The 10,806-nt window shown below is 53.9% G+C and overlaps 1 protein-coding gene across 5 annotated transcripts; it reads left to right on the forward strand.

Moving 5' to 3' along the window:
• The first annotated feature begins 45 nt into the window (after positions 1-45).
• Positions 46-10,700, forward strand: ACTL6B (actin like 6B). 5 transcript variants are annotated; one of them, XM_017966351.4, is made up of 15 exons: positions 46-152; positions 603-679; positions 896-1,061; positions 1,361-1,461; positions 3,775-3,872; positions 4,782-4,876; positions 4,944-5,050; positions 6,370-6,459; positions 6,606-6,667; positions 6,804-6,918; positions 7,059-7,139; positions 7,242-7,337; positions 7,556-7,642; positions 9,422-9,500; positions 10,026-10,700. In XM_017966351.4, the coding sequence occupies exons 1-15, from the start codon at positions 128-130 to the stop codon at positions 10,046-10,048; spliced, it is 1,302 nt and encodes a 433-aa protein (XP_017821840.1). In that variant the 5' UTR covers positions 46-127; the 3' UTR covers positions 10,049-10,700. The 5 variants fall into 5 exon arrangements, with proteins under 5 accessions (XP_017821840.1, XP_002744041.1, XP_054103963.1 ...); XM_002743995.6 differs by lacking the exon at positions 9,422-9,500 and having other exon boundaries at positions 10,479-10,700; XM_054247988.2 differs by lacking the exon at positions 603-679.
• Positions 10,701-10,806: the final 106 nt, after the last annotated feature.

The raw sequence follows: 10,806 nt of genomic DNA on the forward strand, positions 1-10,806 counted from the left end.
GGCGGGGGATCCGGCTTCCCGATTGGCCGCCTCGCGCCCCGCCCCGCCCGGGATCCCGGGAGCTGTCCGGCCGCCTCGGTGCTGATCCCGCCGCCGCCCACGGGCCGCGAGCCGCGCAGAGGGCACTATGAGCGGCGGCGTCTACGGCGGAGGTGAGCGAGCCTTGGGCCCCGGGCTCCCGCAGCCTTGCGTTCCGAACCCGCGTCATCGATCCGAGCTCTGGGCACCCCGGGGCCTGTCACCTCCGTGCACGAATGGGTCCGGTCCCAGGCTTGGGTCTCCCGCCACTCCTACGCTCGGTCCTCCCTGCACGCCTCGCGCGCACCGGGCCCAACCTCTCTACCTTGCAACCCACCTCCAACTGGTCCCCGGCCCCTTCCTTTCCCGTCTGGAGGGCGACCTGAGCAAGTCCACTGGGCAAGCAGGGACCTGGCGGTGTGATGCCCCTGCCCCCAGTCCCAGGACCTCGGACTCCAGTCCCACCTGCCCCAGACTGGTGATGAAAGTAGTGAGACTGTGGCTCTGCCCTGACTTCCTCTCGGAGCTACCTAGCGGGAGAGAGTTCGGGGGAAGTCCCCTTACAGGCCTGTTTCCCCGCACAGATGAGGTGGGGGCGCTGGTCTTTGACATTGGCTCCTTCTCAGTCCGAGCTGGGTACGCTGGGGAGGACTGCCCCAAGGTGAGCCTTTCAGTCTCCTCCCCAAATTCTAGGGGCTCTGAACCCTTCTTCGGGCTTTCCAGTGACCCAGGGCTCTCCCAGATCGCCCAGAAGCTCTGCTGAGCGGGAATGCGGGAATAAACCCAGGGGCGGGCTGAGGACCCCGCTGTGGGGCTGGACAGGGGCAAGAAGGTGACCCCTCTCCCTGCCGATCCTCCCCCAACCCTTCCCCACCAGGCTGACTTCCCCACCACGGTGGGGCTGCTGGCCGCGGAGGAGGGGGGCGGGCTGGAGCTGGAGGGGGACAAAGAGAAGAAAGGGAAGATCTTTCACATCGACACCAATGCCCTGCACGTGCCTCGGGATGGAGCAGAGGTCATGTCGCCCCTGAAGAATGGCATGAGTAAGGGGCCCTCACCCATCACCTCCTGACACAGACAGGGAGCTCACTCTCCATGATCTGGGACATAGCAGCCCCAACTCCCCAAGGATTCTTCCTTGCAGTCCCAGGGTTCTTCTCACTGCCTCCCTGAGCTGCCTGGTTCCCATCCCAGGGGCCCATCAGGTTTCTGGGAAGGAGGGTGTTCCCCTGGAGCTGGACTCACTGACCCTCCTTTGGACTTGGCCTTCCTCCCTCCTTTTCCTCCTGTCCCTGACCCTTGCCTGCCCTCTTGCGTCTCTGTGCTGCTCTTCTGGCCCCAGTTGAGGATTGGGAGTGCTTCCGAGCCATCCTGGATCACACCTACAGCAAACATGTCAAGTCTGAGCCAAACCTGCACCCAGTGCTCATGTCCGAGGCTCCGGTGAGTGCCTACTCCATACCTCCACGTCCGGCCCTGATCTCCACCGAACCTCATTCCCACCATCCACCTCTCCTCTCCCCTCAAGCCACCACTCTCAGCCACTTGACCTCCCTTTTCCATCTTCACCACTTTCTTTCCTTCCTAGCTGTCTCCAGCCCTCCTGCTCTTTTCCTGCTCTATCTTACTCTGCTGCCCTTCTCCGTCTCCAAGTCCTTTTTAAATTTTTAATCTTTTGAGACAGAGTCTCACTCTGTTGCCCAGGCTGGAGTGCAATCACGAGATCTCAGCCTGTGTCTCCTGGGTTCAAGGAATTATCTTGCCTAAACCTGCCAAGTGGCTGGGATTACTGGCACCCGCCACCATGCCTAATTTTTGTATTTTTACAAAAAATTCGCCAGGTGTGATGGCGGGCGCCGGTAGACATTTTTTAAATGTTCTTACCTGCCTCCTTATATTTCCCCCTGTATAAAAGCAACTGTTTTTCTCCCTTTTGAGCTAATTTTTGGAGTATTTTCTTTCATATCTCTAATATCACACTTAAATTGCAGCCTGTGGAGTTTTTTGTTTTAGGTATTATCTATGAATTTTCCACTTTAGAAAATGGTCGCTTAGCTCTCTTTTCCTCCCCAGCCTATACCACACAGATTTCTCATCACCCACCTTTAAGTACAGTGGCTTCTGTTGTTGTGGTTGTTTGGGGTTGTGTTGTTTGTTTTTGAGACAGGCTCTTACTTTGTCACACAGGCTGGAGTGCAGCAGCACGATTCTGCAGCCTTTACCTCCTCAGCTCAAGTGACCCTCTCATTTCAGCCTCCGGAGAAGCTGGAACTACAGACATGAGCCACCACGCCCAGCTGATTTTTACATTTTTTGTAGAGGCAGGGTTTCACCATGTTGTCCAGGCTGGTCTGGAATTTCTGGGTCTTGAATTCAAGCAACCTGCCTGCCTCAGCCTCCCAAATTGCTGAGATTACAGGTGAGATCCACCGCATCCAGACCAGTTGTATTTTAGACTTTAAAAGAAATCAGGGCCAGGCGCGGTGGCTCAAGCCTGTAATCCCAGCACTTCGGGAGGCCGAGGCGGGTGGATCACGAGGTCAAGAGATCAAGACCATCCTGGTTAACATGGTGAAACCCCATCTCTTCTAAAAATACAAAAAAAAAAAATTAGCTGGGCATGGTGGCACATGCCTGTAATCCCAGCTACTCAGGAGGCTGAGGCAGGAGAATTGCCTGAACCCAGGAGGCAGAGGTTGCGGTGAGCCAAGATTGCACCATTGCACTCCAGCCTGGGTAACAAGAGCAAAACTCCATCTCAAAATAAAATAAAATAAAAATAAATAAAAGAAATCAGTATTCAGTATTTAGACTCTTTTTAAATTAGAGATAATTTTAAGAGAATAGTTTGTAAAGATGGGATCTCGTTATATTGCCCAGGCTGGCTTCAAACTCCTGTGCTTAAGCAATCCTTCTACCTCAATTTACAAATTGCTGGAAGTACAGGCATGAGTCACTGTGCCCAGCCCAATATTTACACTCTTATTACTATGTACACCAATCAGGCCAGACACAGGAGACACACGATTATTACTTTTCCTTTCTTGTGCAACTTTTTGTTTTCCTAGAACTGGAAAAAAAACCAAACAAACCTGTATTCACATTTTTTTTCCTTTGAGATAGAGTCTCACACTTGGAAATATCATTTCCAAGATATTCCCTCCACTTTATGTTCCAATCCTTCTACTGAGTTTTTCAGTTCTGTTCATGTAGTTTTAATTCCCACAAGCTCTTTACTTAAAAAAAATTCTTTTTTAATGAGATAGCATCTCACTATGCTGCCTGGGCTAGTTTCAAACTCCTAGGCTCAAGCAATCCTCCCACTTCGGCTTCGCAATGTGCTGGGATTACAGGCACGAGCAATGGTGCTTGGCCTGCGCAAGTGTTTTGAATGCATGTGTGTGTGATTATGAGTGTGAATATATGTGTATGTGCAAGTGTGAGTTTGTGTGTGTATGTATGCGGGTGTATTTGTGTGTCAAAGTGTGTTTGAATGCATGTGTGTGTGACTGAATATATGCATAGTGTGAATGTATGAGTGCGTGTATTTATGTGTGTATCTGTACGAGCATATGTGTGTGTTTGAGCATGTGTGTATGTGTGCGAGTGTTTGAATACATGTGTGTGTGACCGTGAGTGTATGTGTGAGTGCTTAAGTTGCATGTGTGTGCAACCGTGAGTGTATGTGTGTTTGTGTTGCATGTGTGTGGGTCTGTGCCTCTCCCCGAATCCTCCCCTCCTGCACTTTCTCCACAGTGGAACACACGGGCCAAGCGGGAGAAGCTGACAGAGCTGATGTTTGAGCAGTACAACATCCCTGCTTTCTTCTTATGCAAGACGGCCGTGCTCACCGCGTATCCTCTGGGCTGAGCTGCTCTGACTGGGTGGAGGGCCCCGGGTGGGGCCTGTGGTGAGCACAGCTGAGCTCAGCTGGGAGGCCCGGGCCTGGTTCTCTGAAGATCAGTATCCGAATGGGCAGACGCCTCCCTCTGACCCACTAATGTAGAAGGCCCAGTGGGCTGAGCACCTCTGACCCTGGGGTGGCCAGATCAGCTGCCCCTTTCCATTCCCAGGATCAGGGTGAGCAGACAGTGAGCTGGGCCAGGGGCTGGAGCTGGACAGAGGAGGGAGATATGTAGAACGCTGTGGCAGTCCCTTCCCAAGAACCCCTTTAAACACTGGCTTTTTAAAGGATCTGCCTTACACTGAACCCTGTGCTGTGCAATGCAGTGATAGCGACCCCTAATTTCACAGAGTCTGTAAGACACAACCAAAAATACAGGGGCTGGGCACTGTGGCTGGCCAAGCACAGTGGCTCACACCTGTAATCCCAACACTTTGGGAGGCCAAGGTGGGCAGATCACTTGAAGTCAGGAGTTCGAGACTAGTCTGGCCAACATGGCAAAACCCCAACTCTACTAAAAATACAAAAATTAGCCTGGCATGGTGGTACGTGCCTGTAGTCCCAAGTACTTGGGAGGCTGAGGCAGGAGGATCCCTTGAACCCAGAGGTGGAGGTTGCAGGGAGCTGAGATCACGTGATTGCACTTCAGCCTGGGTGACAGCACGAGACTCCGTTTCAAAAAATGTGTATTAGTAAAGAAGTAACTGGGGTCTTAGAGCCTTTCTTCAGGACACGGGTCCTCACCAGGAGGAGAGATTTACAGACTGGAGATGGCAGGGCAGAGAGTGGCCAGAGCAGAGGGAGTCCCAGGCCCCTCACTTGCCGCTGTTGTCTCTTTGACTTACCCATCCAATGCCAGCTTTGCAAATGGGCGCTCCACGGGCCTCGTGCTGGATAGCGGGGCCACCCACACCACGGCCATTCCAGTACACGATGGCTACGTCCTGCAGCAAGGTGGGGCCTCAGCAGGGGGCGGGGACACCCCAGGAGGACCAGGTCCTGACAGTGCCTCCCTTTCCAGGCATCGTCAAGTCCCCTCTGGCAGGGGACTTCATCTCCATGCAGTGCCGGGAGCTGTTCCAGGAGATGGCCATCGACATCATCCCACCTTACATGATCGCAGCCAAGGTGGGGTCTCTGGGGATATGGAGCTGCCACTAGAGCCCTGGCCACTCGCCCCATGGCCTTCAACCCACTGACACATGAGATATCAGAGCAGAGAGCAGCAGACTCCCCAGTAGATCCCGGCTTCAGTTCCTCCTCTTTTTTTTTGAGACAGAGTCTCACTCTGTCACCCAAGCTGGAGTGCAGTGGTGTGATCTTGGTTCACTGCAACTTCCACCTCCCAGGTTCAAGTGATTCTTCTGCCTCAGCCTCCTGAGTAGCTGTGATTACAGGTGCATGCCACCAGGTGCCTGGCTAATTTTTATATTTTTAGTAGGGATGGGGTTTCACCATATTGGCCAGGCTGGTCTTGAATTCCTGACCTTGTGATCTGCCCACCTTGGCCTCCCAAAGTCCTGGTATTACAGGCATGAGCCACTGTGCCCGGCCCCAGTTTCTCCTTTTATAATCAAGGCATCCAAAATCCAGCCAGGCTGAGGGATACACTGAGGTCATGGAACCAGCTGGCAGACAGTGGGATGTGTAAGGGCCAGTGTGATGGTTCTGCCGTCCAATATAGACCCAGGTTCAAGTTCTGCCTCTGCCATCCGAGAGCTGTGGGACCGACCAGTAGTAGGCAGGTGGCTCGTGCCTGTAATCCCAGCACTTTAGGAGGCTGAAGCAGGCAGATCACTTTGAGCTCACTTTGAGATCAGCCTGGGCAACATGGTGAAATCATGTCTCTACTAAAAACACAAAAACTAGCCAAGCATGGTGGTGCATGCCTGTAGTCCCAGCTACTTGGGAGGCTGAGACTGGAGAATCGCCTGAACCCAGGAGGCAGAGGTTGCAGTGAGCCGAGATTGTGCCACTGCACTCCAGCCTGGGTGACAGAGTGAGACCACATTTGAAAAAAAAAGAGCGTGTGAGCAACAGCATGATATTAAAGCTCTCCGGGCCTCAGTTTCGTCTTCTGTAAAGTGGAATGGCAGTAGGCAGTAGCCAGGGTGCTGTGAGTATGAAGTGACACTGCGTGCTCAGCTCTGTCCTGGGCCCTCACACGGAGCGTGGCCCCCTAGGAGGCCATTCTCTTGAGGTTCTGTCTCTGCTGTATTCCCCGTGGTCTTCAGATCAGCTGCACCCACCATGTGAAGGGCACACAGGGAGAGAGGCATACCCCGTTCTCTCCTCTCCATCAGGGAAGGGTGAGAAACCCCTCTCGCGGGCAGCACAGCACAGCCTCTGGTTCCAGTTAGCTACAGAGCCAGGAACAGTGCCAGGAAGGTAGGGGAGGGTGTCCAGGGTGGGCTGGGAAAGGGTGTTCCTATGCTGTGCCTCCACAGGAGCCTGTCCGGGAGGGCGCCCCCCCAAACTGGAAGAAGAAGGAGAAGCTACCCCAGGTCTCCAAGTCCTGGCATAACTACATGTGTAACGTGAGCCTCTGGAAAGGGCCCCCTGAAACCACCCTCCCCTGCCATGAATGGGGGGCGGGCAGAGGCCCTGCATGTGAGGAGGAGTGGGTGGGGGAGGTGTCGCTCAGGAGGAAGCGAGGCCCTCACCACCCCCACTGGAATTTTAGGAGGTGATCCAGGACTTCCAGGCCTCTGTGCTCCAGGTCTCAGACTCCCCCTACGATGAACAGTGAGTGTGGCTCGGGGCTGGGGGGTGGGAGAGAGGGCAGAACCAGGACTCTGGGAGTGGGCTGAGGGCTCTGGTGCTGGCCACCCACTGATCCTTCTTGAGTACCCCAAGCAGAGCCCTGCTCCCTTCTGGGCAGGGTGGCTGCACAAATGCCCACAGTGCATTACGAAATGCCCAACGGCTACAACACAGACTACGGCGCCGAGCGACTCCGCATCCCCGAGGGCCTGTTTGATCCCTCAAACGTCAAGGTTTGGCCAGGTGGCAAGGACTGGGGTGGGTGCTGACTGGAGTCCCTGGATCCTGGGGCATGGGGTAGGCTGGGAAGGATTGCAAGGGTCTAGGGGGAAGGGGCAGAGATCCCACAGCCCAGTCACCTCTCTCTCTGCAGGGCTTGTCGGGGAACACCATGTTGGGCGTGGGCCACGTGGTAACCACCAGCATCGGCATGTGTGACATTGACATTCGCCCGGTGAGGCCAGGCCAGGGCTGAGGCTGGGCAAAGGGGCCCAGGAAAAGTGGGGAGGTGGGGTGAGGGGGCTGTCCCCTGCCAGCTCACTCCTCCCTCTCTCAGGGCCTGTACGGGAGTGTCATTGTCACCGGCGGGAACACACTGCTGCAGGGCTTCACCGACAGGCTCAATCGAGAGCTTTCCCAGAAGACCCCACCGGTAGGAGACCACCCCTGACCCAGTGCCCTGGACACCCATCCTGGCTCAGCTGCCCAGGACTGAGTCCCTTCATCCTTCCCACATGCTTCCTTCTGTTCTGGCCACCAGAGCAGCACCCCTGCCCCTGTGGTTTCCCAAGTCTTCCCCTGTCCCCGCCCAAAACCTGTCCCTTCCCAGAAGCTGGGTGTCTGCTTCCCCCAGCCCCTTTTTACCCCCAGAGCATGCGACTGAAACTCATCGCCAGCAACAGCACCATGGAGCGCAAGTTCAGCCCCTGGATCGGGGGTTCCATCCTCGCCTCACTGGTGAGAGGAAGGGGACCTGGCCTAGCACTGACTGTGGGGGAGAGGGGAGACCCAGACAGCGCCCACCACTTTGCCTGCTTCATTCATTCATTCATTCATTCACTCACTTATTCATTCATTCAACATTTATTTTTGAGAAAGGTCAGTAAGTGTTCCCAGAAGGATGAACAGAACACAAATTGGGGAGCAGGGGCCCAGTACAGTGGCCCATACCTGTCATCCCACCACTTTGGGAAACTAAAGTAGGAGGATAACTTGAGGCCAGGAGTTCGAGACCCATCAGGGAAACATAGCAAGACCCATCTCTACTTTTACAAATTGGAGAGAAGAGGCTGGGCATGGTGGCTCACACCTGTAATCCCTGCACTTTGGGAGGCCTAGGTGGGCGGATTACTTGAGGTCAGGAGTTCGAGACCCGCCTGGCTGACATGGTAAAACCCTCTACTAAAAACACAAAAATTAGCCAGGCATGATGGCATATGCCTGTAATCCCAGCTACTCAGAGGAGGCTGAGGCATGAGAATCTCTTGAACCCAGGAGACAGAGATTGCAGTGAGCCAAGATCACACCACTGTACTCCAGCCTGGGTGACAGAGTGAGACTCTCTCTCTCAAAAAAAAATTGGGAGTAGAGGGACAGGTAGCTGGAGACATGAGGTCAGGATGAGATTTTGGCGAGATCTGTGCTTAGTCATCAGAGGAGCAACCCTGATGGTTTGGGGCAAGGGCGTGATGTGGCAATGCAGGCATTGGAAACACTGCTAGGCATGAGTCCTGGGGTCAGGGTGTGAGCTGGGGTCAAGGGGACCTTGCAAGGAGGTGGTTTCGATTGTCCTGCAGTCATAGCATGGATGGCAGTGGGGATTGGATGAGCAGCAAGGGGTAACTAGCAAAAGAGGCAGGCAGATTGGCTCTGGGGAAGGAGGTGGTGAATTCAGTCTGGATCTGTTGCTGGGTTCGAAGGAAGGTACTGAGCAGGTTGCAAACTGCATCTGGAGGGTATCAACCACACAGAGGGGACAGTCGGGCCATGACAGACAAGGAGGACATTCACGAGAAGGGAAGTCCCCTGGGGAGACAGAAACCAGGGTCAGAAAGACAGAGGCTGGTGGTTGGAACTTAGCTCAGGGCTGGAGCATGTCAGCCACACAATTCTTTTTTTTTTTTTTTTTTTGAGAGAGTCTCACTCTGTTGCCCAGGCTACAGTGCAGTGGAGCAATCTTGGCTCCACCTCCTAGGTTTAAGTGATTCTTCTGCATCAGCCTCCTAACTAGCTGGGATTACATACGTGCACCACCATGCCTGGCTAATTTTTTGATTTTTAGTAGAGATTGGGTTTCGCCATGTTGGCCAGGCTAGTCTCAAACTCCTGACCTCAAGTGACCCACTCATCTTGGCCTCCCAAAGTGCTGGGATTACAGGCGTGAGCCACCCCACCCAGCTCAAAATTAAGTATTAATAATATATCCTGGCCAGGTGGGGTGTCTCATGCCTGTAATCCCAGCACTTTGGGAGGCCGAGGTGGGAGGATCACTTGAGCCCAAAATTTCTAGACCAGCCTGGGCAAAAAAGCAAGGCCTTGTCTCTACAAAAAAATTAAAAAGCAGCTGGCAATGTGGTGCATGCATGTAGTTCCACCTATTCAGGAGGCCAAGGTTGGAGAATCACTTGAGCCTGGAAGGTTGAGGCTACAGCGAGCTGTGCCACCGCATTCCAACCGGGGTGACAGAGGGAGATCCTGTCTCAAAAAAAAAAAAATCGGTGTCTATTTTCCACTTAGAGCACATCTCAATTTGGACCAGGAGTTGTGAGCCACAGAAGGCCAGTGGCCACTACATTGGACAGCACATTTGCACAGGGTGAGAAATATTAAAGTAGCCCAGGAGTGGTGGCTCACGCCTGTAATCCCAACATTGTGGGAGGCCAAGGTGGAATGATCACTTGAGCCCAGGAGTTTGATACCAGCCTGGGCAACATAGTGAGACCCCCATCTCTACAAAAAATAAAGATTAAAAAAATAGAGAGGGCTGGGAGCTGTGGCTCATGCCTGTAATCCCAGCACTTTGGGAGGCCGAGGCAGGTGGATCACGAGGTCAAGAGTTCAAAACCAGCCTGGCCAACATAGTGAAATCCTGTCTCTACTAAAAATAAAAAATAAAACTTAGCCAGGCGTGGTTACAGGCACCTGTAGTCCCAGCTACTTGGGAGGCTGAGGCAGGAGAATTGCCTGAATCTGGGAAATGAAGGTTGCAGTGAGCCAAGATCGCACCACTGCACTCCAGCCCTCCAGTCTGGGTGACAGTGAGTTTCCATCTCAAAAAAAAAAAAAAAAAAAAAAAAAGAGAGAGAGAGAGAGAGAAGGGACGTTGACTTGCTCATTGCAGGAATACTCACAGGCATGCTGTAATGGTGAAGGCTGCAGATGGGGTGCCACAGTGTTGGAATGGTGAGGTGGAGGGAACATCCTCCTTCGGAAGAAGGGAGACTTGCGGTGTTTGGTAGCCCTGTTGGAGTGGGGAGAGGACACCTGAGGGGAGGACTGTGTATGCGTAGTGGGTGTTGGGTGCTGGGTGCAGGTTGGCTGGCCTGGGGCTGTATGTGCCACCCCCCAGCTCAGGAACAGGGCAGAGACTGCTGTTCAATAAATACTTGAATGAATGAATGATTGATTGAATGGTATGAAGAGGATACTCTCCCTCTGAGGTGGGGAGGGGTTTCAGAGGGATGTGGACCCTAGGGACCGTTGGAGCCTGTTGGAGGGTTCCCAGGGGCTGCACCTGCCCATCCACACCTCCCTCCAAGGCCACCCTGATCCTCATGTTGCCTCCTCCACCCAGGGCACTTTCCAGCAAATGTGGATCTCCAAGCAGGAATATGAGGAGGGCGGGAAGCAATGCGTGGAGCGAAAGTGCCCCTGATGGCAACCCTCCCCACACACCTGCTCCCAAGCTCAGTCCCTTAACCCCCATTGCCACATCACTCCCCTCCTCTTTCCCTCTTGTTCTCGTAAATGGTGATGTTTCTGGGTTGAAAGAAGTAAAAAGGTTTTAAGAAAAAAAGAGTTTGGCCTCCGTGGGGTGGGGAGTGGGCGCAGGGGTCTGGAGGGAGGTGAGGGAAGGGAGGGTCACTTCTACACTTGCGCCGATCCCACAGTGGGCGCCGGGA

This window comes from Callithrix jacchus, chromosome 2, assembly GCF_049354715.1.
Source record: "Callithrix jacchus isolate 240 chromosome 2, calJac240_pri, whole genome shotgun sequence".
In the NCBI taxonomy this organism is placed as follows: domain Eukaryota; kingdom Metazoa; phylum Chordata; class Mammalia; order Primates; family Cebidae; genus Callithrix; species Callithrix jacchus.

Excerpts from the sequence above, each read along its gene's own strand:
- ACTL6B (XM_017966351.4), top strand. The coding sequence starts at position 128 with ATGAGCGGCGGCGTCTACGGCGGAG. Across the intron at positions 1,462-3,774 it reads TGCTCATGTCCGAGGCTCCG|TGGAACACACGGGCCAAGCG; the intron begins GTGAGTGCCTAC and ends CTTTCTCCACAG. Across the intron at positions 3,873-4,781 it reads AAGACGGCCGTGCTCACCGC|CTTTGCAAATGGGCGCTCCA; the intron begins GTATCCTCTGGG and ends ATCCAATGCCAG.